At 43.6% G+C, this 16,408-nt stretch overlaps 1 protein-coding gene across 11 annotated transcripts in view; it reads left to right on the top strand.

The window, feature by feature from the left end:
• Ryr3 (ryanodine receptor 3) overlaps positions 1–16,408 on the top strand; it is a 494,693-nt gene that overhangs the window by 270,004 nt on the left and 208,281 nt on the right. For 8 of the 11 annotated variants that reach the window (XM_074065585.1, XM_074065582.1, XM_074065581.1 and 5 more), the window contains exons 20-26: positions 5,584–5,800; positions 8,498–8,602; positions 10,088–10,191; positions 11,604–11,687; positions 13,217–13,376; positions 14,837–14,984; positions 15,773–15,981. In XM_074065585.1, coding sequence (XP_073921686.1) covers positions 5,584–5,800; positions 8,498–8,602; positions 10,088–10,191; positions 11,604–11,687; positions 13,217–13,376; positions 14,837–14,984; positions 15,773–15,981 — 1,027 coding nt within the window. Of the gene's footprint in view, positions 1–5,583; positions 5,801–8,497; positions 8,603–10,087; positions 10,192–11,603; positions 11,688–13,216; positions 13,377–14,836; positions 14,985–15,772; positions 15,982–16,408 lie in introns of those variants that run through there. The other 3 variants (XM_074065580.1, XM_074065577.1, XM_074065586.1) reach the window with 2 other exon arrangements.

Genomic DNA, 16,408 nt, shown 5'->3' with positions numbered 1-16,408 from the left:
TTTTTTTTCATTTTGTAGTGTTTAAATCAGGGTAAACATATCTATATCTCCTCAAACACTTATAATTTCTGTATGGCAAAAACAATGAAATCTTTCTAGCTTTCTAAAATGTATAGTACATTATTATTATCTATATATACCCTACTATTACCCACCCTTTCTAATTTACATGAACAACAGTTGGTATTTGTGGCTGCTATTTATTTTTCATTGGTATCCACCAAACATGGATAAAATTCAGGTAGCCAACAGCTCAGCTATTTCCAGCTTGCTGTGGTCAGTGCTGTGGAGATTATTGTTGAGATAAATATACTTCTGCAGAAAGCAGGATGGGGTGAGTTGCCCTGAGTTTTCATCAACTGCTAGCCATAAAGAAGTAGGAATATGGGAATGTCCATAACTCAGGTTGGTCTCCAGTTTTAGTGATGTGGACTAAACATGATTATGAATCATGACTTGAAAGTTAAATTCAGGTCAGCAAAAGCTTGCTACCTCCCTTCACAGCATGTACCCTCTTTCTTTAGAACAGGATCCCAGCCCTCTGGAGGGATTCAGTATCAGCTAAGAGTGATGAGACATCTAGTAGGACAAAAGTGGTGCCATGTTTGCTAGTGAGCCATGAATGACATGAGGGGAGCCCAACAAGAGGAAAATTAGTCACCCCTTTGGCCACAAAAAGTTTTATCTTAATATTTTTACTCTCTTTTTAATTAATGGATCAGTCTTTTAAATCTATGTATTCACAATTTCTTCTACAAATCAAAAGCAAAAATGCATAAGGTTCAAAGATGAAATTTAAAATGCCAGTGGGGACTTTTCTGTGTGATTTGCCCTATGTCTTCACAGTTAGTCATGTAAATAAAACTTTGCACATCCCAAACTTGTCCGCTTCAGGAGGCTATCCACTGAAATAATTGTTCCTCTCTGAGGTGAAGGAGTCTAAAGATACTGTCACTTATTGTAAATACTTTAGGACAAAAAAAAGTCATCTTGCCGAGGAGGAACCTCAGGATAGGCAAGTGCTGTGATGGGTGAGGGTGAATTGACCAATAAAAAATCAGTGGAAAATCTGAGATAAAGAACAACCAATTCTAACAAGCTCCATTCTTAAATTCTCTTTTTTATTTTGAATTTAACATTTGGTGGAGAATGGGAGATCCAGTAGAACCTATGAAGCAGGGAAGAAAGCACCCAGAGAAGAGAAATTTACATTCCAGTTGCACAGTGTGATCAATGAAGAGGAGAAGGGCTTACAGGATGAACATTCAGTGTCAGAGTATTTGTTGGAAGAAGACAGCTAGCTGGTATACCTCCATCCCTTCTCCTTCTACACTTGCAAATCCCTGCTGCACTTCTGAGCCCAGGATAGTTTTAGCTTTGACTGCTCCTTTTAAGAGTAAGAACAATCATGTCAGAATGTAAAACTTCCACCTGTTAGATTATAAAATCCATAGTTATATCCAGTTAAGGTCCAAGCCCTCCCCAAGCTGGGGCTGCAGCATGAAGCATTTTTTCCTCCAAGGTTCTGCCTCTACCCTGGGCAGCTAACAATTGTTTCAGACCCCTCTGGAGTTGAACCAGGAGGCTTGGCTAGGGTAACACACATCTTGTGGACTTGGTGCACTGGTTGTGTGACACTGGGCCTTCAGTGACAGTTATAATTGCTGCCTTTTTCTCTTTTTGGAGTGTAGTTTTCTTAGCTGCACATTGGGAACTCCTACCACAGTTCTTTTAGCACAGCCTTAGCAGTCCTCTGGCTGCTTCCCTCTGGTTACTTCCCTCTGGCTGCTTCCTGGCTGAACCCAAGCTTCCCTCCACATCTCCCCAATCCCTGCCCACCTCCCCCAACCCCAGCTTCTCACCTGTGCTTAGCCACTTGTCTTTCAAGATGGCTGACAGCAGCTCTTTCATGCAGTCTGTGTCAGACTGCCAAGGGAACAGTCTATGGCCTCACTCTGAACACAAGGGTAATTCTCTGTTTGTAGGCCTTTCTTGCTTTCTGCTTTGTCACCAGGCAAATGTCCTTCACTAAACTCCAGGGGAAACTTGTAGGTGGCTTCCTGATACCATCACCTGTTGACTTCAGATGGGGCAAAAAGCCCTCCCTTTCTCCCTGATGTTTCTCTCTATACATCCTTTCCCTGGTTAGTCTGGAGGTTTGGTGGTAGGCTGACAGTTTTTTGGTGTATCCTGCCTAGTAGTCCCAGCACCTGTATTTAAAATGTGAAGATAGTTGGCATCTGAATTATAGATTCATGGGTCAGCCTTTGGACCTCTGGCAATGCTCACAGATCCCACTTTAATATTATGCTCCAGCAATTAAAGTGGGTTTCAAACATTTTTATTTCCTTCTTTTAACTGTTACCTTAAAACTTACATTTTTCCCTAATTATTTCCTTTGAAATAAATAACTACATAAATCCACATGTACCAGTTAGGAGAGGGACCCCAATATTGGTTGGTGACTGTGTATTGGGGCCTCTCCCACAGACCCTGGCAATAAGGGAAGGGCCACATTTGGAAAGGGAAACCTGGGGCCAGTACCCATGAGTCCACCTGCTCGGGAGCAGAACTTCAGAACCAGTCCATGTCTGTGGCCTCATCTTCTACCCCATAAAGCGCAGCATAATGATGTTTGGAGATGAATACTTCAGTAAGTAGTAGTGCTGATTTCTGTCCATGTTAATTTTCACTTTACAGCTTTTCTGGCTATTAGAGGAGATAAGATTAAGACTTGTGACCAAATTATCACTCTCATTTTAATAACAGAATACAAAAAAAACCCAGAAAGCATTGTTCTCTTTAAATGCTATGTGGAACTCTACCTGTCTTGATTTATTGTCTACTCAGCAGATTTTAAAATGTAAGAGAAATTTCAAAACTATGCACACCTGGCAAGAGCATTTATGAATAATTAAGTCTGTCTAGAAGTCTTTGTAAGAGATCATTTATATGCCTCTAGAATTCACACACTAGTGGGTAACAGAGCACATGTGCTATAGAAGCTCTGGGCATTCAACTTCTCACAGGAAGGTTGTTGAATGAGAGAACGACAGAAAACTTCCCACAGATTCTTCGCTTGGAAAGATGCAAGTTTATCCTGTGGTTTCAGCTTCCTGGTAACATAATTGTTATGTTGCAATTGAATTGGGAAGTTCTCAACAAAAAAGTTCAAGGCTTAGTCATTATTTCCTGATGGTTCACTAAATTAGTAACACTACAGGCTAATGACTCAATTTCACTTTCACATCAGTGTCTTAATACATAGATCATGCCCCCCGCATTACATAACACTTATGTAGACACACTCACGAGTCAGTGGTGGTAATTCTGTGTCTTTGTTTAGAGCTTTAGAATGAGAAAGTGGGAGGTTTCGTGTGATCGCTATAATTAATTTTAAAACAGCATTTTATAAAATGCTATTTGGATAAGGTATTCTTACTAGGAAGGGGAAAACCTTAACATTTCTTACATAATGAGATTTATTCTCCAGTTTCATACTTAGGATATTTCCACAATCACAATTATGTAGCCAACACTGAGACTGTCTGGCAAGGCTGCCCTTCCAGAACATTCCAGTTGAAGGAAGTAGGCCTGGTGGAAAGAGGTACTCATGAGAACTTTACTATCATAGTCTTCCTCCACACACACCTAATCTGACACAACTCCTGACAATCCTAATTCCAAAACAAAGCTGGGGTCTGGTTGCTTGGGTCACCTTGGTCCCCCAAACCCTTATCTCCCTGTGACTATTTCAAGGGCCTCCCAATTGGACCCCAGACCTACTTTTGGAGGACCACCGGAAAAATCTTGTTTTTCCTCACCTCAAAACCCATGAGCGCAGCTCCCCAACCCACAAAAAGCTACATTTCTTTGGCCCAGCTCACAGACCAGCCTGGTGCAGCCCAGTCCTCACTCCTGTCTCCTGCCCTTGGTGCTCTTCCCTGCTCAGGGAACTTGTTCCTCTGCCTGAAATGCTCTTCCTCCACAGAGAGGCCTTCCTTGACTCCATCTCCAGGAGCCCACTCATTCCCTGCAAAAGTAACTCTCCCTCCTCTGCTCCCTCACCAGATGGCTCCTAATTGGTATTTATGCTTGCTTGTCTGTATGATAAACCTGCTGTCTAACACCAGGGACGCTGGCTACCTTGTTCAGTGCTGACTGCCCAGTGTGGAGATACTGGGCTTGGCAAATATTTGTTAAATGGAAGGGGAAAGCAGCAAATGAATGTTGTGTGCAGACACTGTGTATGTACTGACTTTTCCTGTGCAAAATTACTGTTGAACCTGTGGGACTACATGTATTGCCATGTTTTAATTACTTAAAAACGTAAGCAAGCCCTTTTTTTCTTGATTGTGTAGGGATTGAACTTAGGGCCTTGCATTTGCTAGGCAAGCTCTCCCCACTTGAGCTGCACCCCAGTTCTTTTGCTTTTAGTTTGTTTTGAAAATAGAGTCTAACACTTTTGCCCAGGGTGGACTTGGATCTTGACTGTTCTAGATCCGCCTTCTAAGTAGCTGGGACCACAGGCATACGCCACCACACCTGGCTTATTTTTGAGAAAGGGTCTTCCTACCTGTTTGCCCAGGCTGACCTCTTATCTGTCTCCAGAGTAGCTGAGGTTACAGATATGAGCCACCACACTTGGCTCTTCATCACTTTAGTATGGTTGTGGTTGATTCGTAAAAGCTGCATTTGTAATTACAAGTCTAGGGTCATATCATTTTCAAATAATTCTTTTACCCTCCTCCCTAACCCTAAACTAACCTACACATATGAAGCAGAAAATCAGCCAGAATGCCAAATTTAGATATCGAAATACTTCTGTGTGATGCCTGCCTGCCATGGCTGTGAGCCCCTAAGGGTTCTTACCCGTTCCTTGGGAGGTCCCAGTAGGGATGACTGGGTGGCCCACGGTGTCAGGCCCAGATGCCAGCAGAGGGACCAGGACACTACCCCCACACACACTTACCCTCCCCAGAAAGGCATGGGTAACCTAGTTAGCACACACTGTCCTTCTGCCCCCTTAGTCTCCCTCATGTGGCTGCTTTAGGGTCTGCAGTTTCTACAGTGTGTCATTTCTATTCCATGTCACCTGCCATGTATACACTATTTGTATATAATATTCTGGAATTACATAATATTTTCTCCAATAATTAATGTGTTCTTTCACTAATACGTGGGTAATTTCTCTCAAGGAGATATGAAGTTCTCATGGCATAATTTCAGTGTTATCGTTATACATAATCTCATCATTATCACTGCTGTGCTTTTTAATATATTAGTAATACCTATAGTAATTATCTACTAGGACAAGGGCAGATTTGGTTCTGAAGCCCAAGCGACGTTGGAGATGAGTAAATCTCTAAGAACACAGCTGATGGGATCATCAGAGGACCATGCTGGGATGCTCAGTTCTCTCCACTGCGTCCTAGGCACCTGAGGATGTCCACCATGCCGAATCTGAATTCAGTCACTTCCCAATAACATGCTGTTGGGGATGGGGAGTAATCTTTAATTTCCATTTATTTGAGTTGGGATATTCTTTGACCTCTGTATTCTTGTTCTCTTCAAATGATGTAGAGTACGTTTCCTGATGGGCGGACGTCATGGAGAATTTAAGTTTCTGCCTCCCTCTGGCTATGCCCCCTGCTATGAAGCCTTACTTCCAAAAGAGAAGATGAGGTTGGAGCCTGTCAAAGAATATAAACGCGACTCTGATGGCGTCAGAGACCTTCTGGGCACCACCCAGTTCCTCTCCCAAGCCTCCTTCATCCCATGCCCAATAGACACCAGTCAGGTGGGTTCCAGCTGCTAAAGAGAGGCAATAATAGGGTCATGCCTCCTTGTTTCTCTGGTCTCTGAACCACCCCTACTAGGCTTTCTGTAGAACTGTGCAATGTAAGTAATTACTATTCTTCATGTTTCCATTCTGTGCATCAACTGAGCCTGTTAACGACCACTCAGCAAACAAATTGAGTGTCTGCTTCATGCAAGGCACTAACTCTATGAAGGATGAGCAAAACATGGCAGCATTATCTGAGAATTCACAACTGTGTTGAAAACATAAGAAGCAAATGTGTTATTCTTTTAGAAGCCAAGTGTAATAAACAAAATAAAGAGCATGCACAAGTAGAGACATCCTTTTTTTTAGGCTGGAATGTTTCTAGGGGTCTGTGTAGACTCCTCGCAAGGGTGGGCTTCAGAGGGGAGGGAGGCCTCAAGTGCTGTGATGGCAGTGAGACAATAAGGAAAGCAACATAGGGACAGTTGGCAGTGATGGGACAGTGGGAGGAGGAGGGACATGCAGAAGGCAAGATAGAAAATAAAACTGAAGGGAACCAGTAGTGTGGTGGATGTGGGACTGTTGGTAAATGGGACATTTTCTTTCCCTTTCCAGGTTCTCTATCATGAGAGAGACACATTCACATGGTGTGGCAAGGGCTGTCAGCATTTCCTACATACCAGTGCTACCCAAACCACTGTTCTTGTGTCATAGAGAACAGATGAAGAGGGCCCTTGCCTCCAGGGCACCTAAGGTTAACAGTCTATATGAATGACAGCTCTTTCAGCTGTAGATTATCTCCAGCATGCATTTCCCACAACAGTCACATGACCTTACTGTATTCAGCTGTGTACAGGAGTTCATGAGTTTGCCTCTTACCTCCTGTGGTTCATGATTGTAAATCCCATAAAATAGAAAGTGCATCTTGTCTCTGCCTGCTTTACAGAACCTGGCACAGCCCTCAGATGCAGGCAGGGGTTGATAGGAAACTGGAAGGAGATTGTGAGTGAGGGCGATTCTAGGAATCAGATGATCTGGTCCCTGTGTTCTAGCACTGGAGAGAAAACCTCTATTTTCATCTCTTCTAAACTAGGGGTAGACACATTAAATGCAGACAAACAGGTTAGCAAGAAAAAATAGATTTTAATTACCTAGTACAGAGTTCACAAAGGATTGCAACTCTGGGAGGAAGTTAAGATTTGGAGCTGATAGACCACCCTACCAAAGAAAGGGGAGGAGGATGAGATGCTTCCAGAAAAATATGTGACTTTGAAGCAAGATAAAAGGGCTCTTTGAAGAACAGATGGGAGGTGTGATAGGTTTGTGATGGGGTCTGCTTGGGTGTAGTGCTGATAAGAGTGGGTCTTTCCTGGGAATGAGCAGGTGAATTCTTTGGGAAGCTCTTTAAGTCAGAAAAAACTCTTTCCTAAATGTCTTCAATGCAAATAATCTGTTTATGCCACTGTGGCATATTCTGGACTCCTTCACAGACAGGAAACTTGAGGGCCAAAGACTGAAGTAACCTTTCTGTGGACACAGGGCTACTTGTGCCCATGCAGGGAGATAGGATTCATGAGAGAAATTCCCTCCAGCAGCCTCTCCCGTGAAGTACTCAGAAACAAGCCGCAAACCAGGCTTCCTGGAGGAGGCTGGTTGAACAAGAGTTCAAAAGAATGAGAGAGAGTTTCAGTGAGCTCAGGGAGGAGGGCTCCACCTAAGAATAAAAGCAGTTCTGTAAATCAAAGTGCAGAGAAATATCCTTAAGGCAGAAGAGCTTTGACACCCACACTCACAGCCAAGTTTGTAAGGACTCCGAACCTAGGGAAATGGTGGTGGGCAATGATATAGGGAAATTCTCACTGGAATGGTGCATTTGTTACCTTGAATGAGATCTTGTACTATTTTGGAATCTGCCATTCTGTGAAATCACCATCAAAGGAGAAGTTAAGTATAAGACGCTCACTGAGTAAGTGCTTCACTCTCCCGGGGTGCACTCGCTCTTTGCAGGTTAAGTACGGTCGGTCATCCACTTGAGCAGCCTCCCTTAGGGACTCAGCAGGCCCATCTTTATCCAGGTAGTGCCACTCAGGATCTCTGCGTGGCTTGGGATCTTTTGTGGAGGTCTCTTTCCACAGTACCAACCACATTTTCATTTTCATGGAAGCATTTTGGTTCCTCTGAACTACAAATCTACTTTTGAGCTGTGATCATCTATGGAGTACTTAAACAAATGGCCTTGGTTAGCCATTAAAATCTGAGTACAGTTGTAACTTGTCTCCTAATGACTTTCCCCATATTCTCCGCATCAAAAACATCATGCCACTTACTTTGACTTTGCTAAAATCAGATAACTTGATTTTTAAGTGTTTTAGACAACTAGTGATTATTGCTACTTTTCTTTTTGATTTCCTTATATACCTCCAAGTTGATATATCATAATTAGACATGTATTGATTTGGGAGTGGTCATCTGTGGGTGGAACATGCAAGAAGGAAGTAAGGGAGGAAGGACATGCACCACAGAGCTCTGTAGGGAAGACCTAGAAGGAATGATCAGAGAGAACACAGGAGCAAAGAAAGGCTGCGTTCAGAAACTGCAGCTCCTCCTTGGTAATTGGCCAGTATGGGGTCCGTGACCCCAGTGGATTTTACAATAGAATTCAGTGCAAATGACTCTCACACTCTGGTGTTTCACTTTCTCCCTTTTCTTTAGATTGTTTTGCCACCTCACCTGGAGAAGATCCGAGACAGACTGGCTGAAAACATCCATGAGCTTTGGGGAATGAATAAAATAGAGCTCGGCTGGACTTTTGGCAAAGTATGTGTTTCAGTGGCCGGGCCAGGGTGGAGGGTTGGATAATCTTGTTTTCCTGGAAGGGTTCATAAAGACTTGAATGAGTACAGGAAGCCCCTCCCTCCTCCTGCCACCTGTGTAGCTTTTGCTGTAACTGGGAGCAACCCATCTTTTGTCTGTGTGTGGTCAGGAGCCCTATAGAGACCAGCTCTTCACAAACAGCACTAGGAGCTCCCTTCTCCCCTCCAAGTCCTGGATTTTTTTACTCGGGGGAATATGGGGTGCAATTGGTCCTCAACACATCCTTTAGCGCATTCAGTTCTCTACTTCTTTCATTCAGAAAAAGCTGTCTTCTCCACATGGGTTGGTAATAGCTGCTGATTGATTTGAATCAAAAGTTATTTAACATGGTTTTCAGATGTATCTCTAAGATTATAAGATTAACAGATACTCAGAGGAGGTTAGAGAATCTCTTTCACTAGAAAGAATTTTTCAGAGACTGTAAGTTGACTTGGCTCTGTGATTTGTATAAGGTCACGTCTAAAGGTAAAAGGATAGGTGAGTTCTGCAGCTCCTGTGACCCTGATGCGTATTCCCCTTGGTTACTGAAAAAGTACTGCACTTGTGTGTACAGATAGCACCTAAAATATTCTTATGTAACACCACAGCCTCTCCTGTAGAGAACATAGCTGTTGTAGTTTTAGATTTTTTTTTCTACAAATATTTTATGACTGCTTCCCACCTCATTAGGTGGTTTACTTCAAGAGGTCATGGTTGTTTGTGCTCACTCAGTACTCGCCATCAGCTCAGGCACTCCACAAATATTCATTGGACAAATGGATGCATGAATGAAAAATGTTTGCGTTCTCACCATTCAGTACAATAGCCATAAGCCGCATGTAGCTACTGAGAACTTAAAAAGTGGCTACTCCAGATTGAGATGTGGTGTAAGTGTAAAATTCACACTGGATCTTGATGATTTATGAAAAAAAAATGTAAAATGCCATAAAAATGTTCCTCTGTTGATTTTTAAACTGATCATATCTTTCATGTATTTGGCTAAGTAAAATACATTCCTAATATTAACTTCTCACTTCTTTTTGCTTTTTCTAATGTGGTTACTAAAATTTTTGAAATGACATATGTGGTCCACATTTCTTGACCTTGCACTTCCTGATACTGGTCAGGATTCTATGTACCCTTCAATAGCATTGGGGTGGCAAGAGTTTGGAATGAGCAGAAGCCTGTAACTTTGCTTCTATGGGGAAGTGTGTTCTAAATGCAGACACCTGCGTAGAAATAAGTCCCCAGAGCACAAGCATTGGCAATGTGGGTATATGGATCACTCACTAGGAAGGTGATCATGGGCTCTCCCGTCAGCACACTGCTATCTTGGTTGTGCCTGATATGGATTGCCTGGACTGTGTCTCAAAGGGTGTTCCTTCTGTTTTCCAGTACAGCACCAACTGTTAAAACTTAAATCCTGTTCTTTCTTATGTTGTCACCTAGATACGGGATGACAATAAAAGACAACACCCCTGTCTTGTAGAGTTTTCAAAGCTCCCTGAAACTGAGAAGAATTATAACCTGCAAATGTCAACTGAAACCTTAAAGTGAGTGTTTTGAGTTGAAGTTGGGATGATTTCATGCATTATAAGTAAACTGCAAAGCTATGTCTGTCTTGCCTGTAAACACCACACATTCTAATAAGTTAGAAAGGATTATTCAGGATTTAGCATAGAGAAAAACTGATCCAAGATTATTATTTAGTACATATATTTCTTCAGACACCATTTGCTAAGAACAGGGAAAAGGTATAGGGAGCAGAAAATAAAGAGAAAAAGAATCAAAGGACCACATGCATCTTGTACTTAACATTAAATCAAGAAAAAAAGATAAAAGCCATGGTCTGATTCACTAAAAGTTTAATTTTAATATCACGTTCAGCTTCTCCATGATCCCACCCATGTCCTAAATAGGACCCTACCTTTTGCAGTCCAGGTTGAGGAGTCCTCTCACTTTGAGCTCCTCGTGTGTGGAGACTCTTCCTCCTTTGTGTTTCCGTCGGTGCAGAACATTCTACATGGTTGTGCTGATCCCACAGTGCTGCAGGAGATGCTTGGAGCCCTCTTGTGCCATGTCTTCAGTTCCTCCCATGCTTGTTGAGGGAGCAGCTTCATGCGGCACAGGGTGGAGCACAGTTCACAACACTAAGCACACACAGCACAGCAAGTACTGCTGACCTGTGGACTTGCTATGAGGGTCCTATCTGTTCTAGGAATTAGAAGCCAGATGTAATTCAAAGTGAATTTGACTGGAAGGTGTCTCCAAGGGCAACAATTAAAAGCTTCTTTTCTGTGTTCTTTTTTTTTTTCTGCCATACTGGGATTTGAACTCAGGGTTTCACCCTTGCAAGGCAGGCACTGTACCACTTGAGCCATGCCGCTAATCTTTTTTGCTTGGGTCATTTTTAAGATAAGGTCTTGGTTTTTGCCCAGGCTCGCCTGGACCATAATCCTTCTATGTATCCTTCCCCCACATCTGGGATGATGGGCACATAGCATGCCCAGCTTTTGGTTGGTTAAGATGGGGGTCTCTCAAACTTTTTGCGCAGGATGGCTTTGAACTGCAATCCTTCCAATCGTGGCCTCCCAGGTAGCTGGGATTACAGACATAAGCCACTGTGCCTACCTTTTTTGTGTGCTCTTATGCATACTATCACCTAAATCAGAAGTTGGCAAATTATGGCCCATGAGGCCATCAGACCAGCCACCTGCTTCTGTAAAATAAATTTTTATTGCAACAAAGCCAAGCTCATTAGTTCACTTATTGCCTATGGCAGCTTTTGCTCCATAATGGCAGTTGAGTAGTTGTGAAGAAGACACATGGTCCATAAAGCCTAAAATGTGCCCTGTCTGGCCCTTACGGGAGATGTCTGCCAGCCCTGGGTGGCTCAGACACAGGTTCAGCTCTTGTGATCCGTTATCTTGTAGTTGACTATAGACTTCTTCCTCTTACATCATAGAACTCTTCTGGCCCTGGGGTGCCACATTGCTCATTTTAATCCAGCTGCTGAGGAAGATCTCAAGAAGGTCAAGCTGCCTAAAAAGTAAGTGATTTTCTTATTGCTCAAGGCTTTGATGCTTTAGTCTGAGCTTATAAGTCAGGAGGGTGGGAGCCCCAATACTTGGTAGCACTAGCTCAGGATGTCTCCCAGTTATGATGGCACTGAAGGATTCAGGAAGAAGCCTTCTGAGAAAGAAGTACTTCAAGGTCTCCCTCTTTTTGTTCCTTCTGCCCTCCCTAGCACTACTAGAGTTAGTTTTGAGCTAAGACAGGTGGAAACCTCAGATGGTGTTCTGTCTTTGGTCTACAAGAATTGTAGTTGGCACAGGAGTTTGGAAATAGTTCAAAGCCACAGCAGAGATTCACTCCTCTGGCACTGGATCAAGCCGCAAATCCTTTGTGGAAATGGGTGCCTCTGCCAAGATTTCATTTGGCCCCCTAGATCTGTGTGTGGCCTACTGTCCTCCTACCCCGACACATAGACAATAATCACATATTCTCACATTCAGGCCCACACCCACTGGCACATGCACTGCACCCTCACACACCAGTCTGAGTACCCACACATACACGCACAGGTGCCACCATTACTTCAGAGCCAAGGCACTGCCAACTCTAATCAAAAGCTTATCTTCCCCATCTCCACTCTTAAACTCCCAAGCTGACAAATTCCATTCTCACACACAACTCCTGATGCCAACATCCTAGTAGCTGAGATTGCTGTGTCGGTGCTCACCAGTGCATGCTGACTCTACCTGGAAGCCAGCATCCAGTGTCTTACCCTACAACAGTCCCTGCATCTCATGCTGCCCAGAGTTTCCAGGGCAAAATAAGCCCTGATCCACCACATTCAGGTTCTAGCTCTGATCTGGACAGTAAGTGGCCCTGAGGCCATGAGCACCTGGACTCACACCCCTACATGGGTGTGATCAGCTGCTCTCCTGAGAGTCACTCCACAGCTTGCCCCAGCCTTCTCCATTCACTGATGTATACACCTGGACTCAGGCTAAACCCTTCCATATCTGCACATCAGTCTGTTAAGTTAGAGGCATTTCAGGCTGTGACTCCTCAGTTGGGCAACCAACTGCTAACACCACTTCAAACTCATGATTTTTCATTCCCAAAATAAAGGTTGACCTATTCAAGATGGAGTGACCATTCTATGCTGACTTATAAGAGAACATTTAGCCCAAGTCTTACCCTGGCCACTCTGGCTTTAACTTTTCATGTTTCACAAGTGGAATGGAGGAGCTTCTGGTACTGTACATCATGCTGAATGTGCCCATTGTTTGTAGGGCACATGGTTTTTTGAGAAGTGAGACAGGATTTGCACTGACCATCTATTTTCTTTATTAGTTCCCTTTGAAATTTGTGCCACAGGGAGATGGTAGACTAAGGGCTGAATCTGTGGACTTGAAATAGGTCTGAACTATCTGCCAGCCAAGGAGAGGAATCTCTGGCTATAATCTCATTTACTCAGCATGCTTACCATGTGCTCTTGATCTGAAATCTGGGATGGGAAAACCATATGGCTCTATTCAACTATACATGCACTTCTGCATTTACTTGTAGCTACATGATGTCCAATGGCTATAAGCCAGCCCCTTTGGATTTGTCTGATGTGAAGCTGTTACCTCCTCAAGAAATTTTAGTAGATAAGCTTGCAGAAAATGCACACAATGTTTGGGCAAAAGACAGAATAAAACAAGGATGGACATATGGCATTCAGCAGGTGAGAGTACTAGGTCATGCATGCTGGAAAAGCTAGGAGATGTGATCACCCATCAAAATGCTACTTTTCTTTGGAGGGTGTTAGATTGGAAGGTGGACGTTGCCTTTTCACTCTATCCCTCTCACTGAAGTGTGTTTGTTATTTTTAGAATTGTAAAGATCACATGGGCAATGACTCTAGGCATAATTCTAATTTTGCAGAAATGGATAAGGTTTCCCTTTCCCTTTGTTAGGGATTCACTCATAAAATGTTTTGCCCTGCTGGGTATTGAGGGGGTGGGGGGGGGAGAGGAAGGGGGCAGAGGGGGTGGGAGGGGAGAGGGAGGGGGCAGAGTGGGCGGTAAGGGAGGGGGTGGGGGCAGGGGGGAGAAATGACCCAAGCCTTGTATGCACATATGAATAATAAAATTTAAAAAAATGTTTTGTCCTATGTATACACCCAGTAGCTACATTTTATCTCATTCTCTGTCATGCTGCTTGCATTGTGGAGAATTAAGCTTTCATGCCACTCTCCAAGGTTGAGGTAAAGAACAAGTCAACATCATACATCAGTAATATTTCTGGGATGGTCCCAGATATCTACCAGTGAGGGTGAAAAGAAGGGAAAAGCAGCCCAGGAAAGGGACAAACCAGCCTGCCCAGGAGCCTGTGCCCCTCACTGCAGTTCACTGAGCGAGGGGTTCCTGGGCAGAGTTTCCAGCTTGAGCAGGAAGCAGCCTAAAGCCCAAGACACAAGAAATCAGGCCCAGCCATTTGACACACCTCTTTCCTTAAGATACTTCTTATAATCCACATTTCCAGGGTTAGTATCAGAGAAGCTCATATGAGTTCATCTGTAGCTGAGCCTCCCAACTTCCACAGATCTGGAAGCCAAGAAGAGTGCAACTCTGAGAACCATGGAGGGATGGGGAGTGAGGGGGTCCAAACAGCATGTTGTACATCCTAGTCTGAGTGACTTTTTCTGCAGTTGTTCTGTCTTTTCAGTCTCTCCTAAGGAACTGAGGGGATCTCTACTACAGATGTGTACCTTTTGTGATACAGTGGACCCCCTCTGACTCTGCCATCTTTTCTGACATCTCTTTATGAAGACTCATTTTAAGAGGCTCTTGCAGTTCAGATAGTGGCATGAATTTCTACAGGGGAACAGTTATGCACATTCCATCTGCCTTGCCTCGGGAATGGAGGTTTCTAACCATTTCATGACTCTTCATTTTATTTGTAGGCTGGCATTATTAAAATCTGATTTTTAATGCTAGCTTTGAGCATTATTAAAAATGTTCCATTTATACTCAATCCTGAAGAAAAGTGGCAAATATGTACATTGCTAAACATCAAGGCACTTGGGAGAAAGCTAATAGACTAGGGTAAGCCAGCCAGCCAGTCAGAAACATGTGCATGGAATAAGCTACTTGTGAAATTGACGTGTGTTTTCTTGGCATGTCTTTCCTCTGACTTCAATAGGATTTGAAGAACAAGAGAAATCCCCGTCTGGTCCCATATGCACTCCTGGACGAGCGGACCAAGAAGTCGAGCAGAGACAGCCTCCGTGAAGCTGTCCGAACATGTGTTGGTTACGGGTATAACATTGAGCCAGCAGACCAAGAGCTAGGTAATGGACTGAGACCATTCATTCTGGCCAAATCTACCAAGCAAAAACGCTCATTTTAATTAGGTCCAATCAGCACCATTGGAAGTGGTATCTGTTTAAAATGGTGTATTTTTAAAGGGAGGAGCTATGTTTGATATAAAGTATCATCCCATTGATAGACATTTCTGTGACAATCACTTCTATGTCCCCACCCCACAGGGCAACTGTATCCTTCAGGATACCTGGTCACAGAACCAAGTCACCTTTACTTCCCTTACTCTCCAAACATGTGAATAGCAACTTACTTTTTGATCAGATAATCACATCTCCAAGTTAAATTCTAGTGCTAATTAAAATCATCAGAGTATACTTGGGGAGCATGACATTGTCATCCCTTACCCCAAGGGGTATCATAAGCCACAATGGTTCATGGGGTGACTTTGGAGTCAGACCTGGATTCAAATCTTTTATCCTCAGTTTTTTAGCTCTGTAACTTTGAGAAAATGAGTTAACTTCTCTGAGCCTCAGTTTTTCCACCATGACTTCATAGGATTGCTGTGAGGAAAACTGAGGTACGGATACTAAGGGATCCCAACACAGCCATCACTCAGCAAATGTGACTTGTGTGGGTGTGAAGATAGGATGACCGTGATGGTGATGATTGCATGGCGTAGACAGAATGCTATGTAGGGCAGTGGAACATCCATGGCCATCTTACTTGTCACCAGATTCCTTTGAGGAATGCTACTAATGATTCTTTGGGCTCTCTCTTTCCCTCCCACACCTTCTCCTCCTCACTCTCCTCACAGTAGCTGATCCAGCTGTGGAAAAAGTCAGCATAGACAAGATCCGATTTTTCCGGGTAGAGCGGTCTTACGCAGTGCGCTCTGGGAAGTGGTATTTTGAGTTTGAAGTGGTGACTGGAGGAGATATGCGGGTCGGCTGGGCCAGGCCAGGATGCCGGCCAGATGTTGAGCTGGGGGCTGATGACCAAGCCTTTGTGTTTGAAGGCAGCAGGGTGAGTTCATATGGTGCCCACACATCCTCAACACAAGATTTCCTATTCCAAATGTTTCCCCATAAGCCACCACCACCATTAACCAGTGATTATTTCTTTGTACTTTGCTCTGCTAAAGAGAAGCATTGTATCCCAAATCCTTTCTGAAATCATCTCCACATCTGCTCTTTTACCTAAACCCATTGATTCCACTCCAAAGCCTGCACATTGAACACTTGCAGTCAATATGTTGGAGATCCCACCAATTTTCCCTAGAGAGAATCTTATTTATTGTTAGTGGTGATGAGGAATCATGAGACTTGGGCCACCTTCTCTGGTGAGTCTTGTGTATCTTAGTCCGTTCGTCTGTGAGATAGATCACTCCTCCCTGGAACATATCCTTAGAAGAGAGGTGAGTCCTCTTAGAGATCATGACCCACTACCAGTT

Source organism: Castor canadensis, chromosome 2, assembly GCF_047511655.1.
Source record: "Castor canadensis chromosome 2, mCasCan1.hap1v2, whole genome shotgun sequence".
Taxonomy (NCBI): domain Eukaryota; kingdom Metazoa; phylum Chordata; class Mammalia; order Rodentia; family Castoridae; genus Castor; species Castor canadensis.
This window is presented reverse-complemented; position numbering and strand designations above follow the sequence as displayed.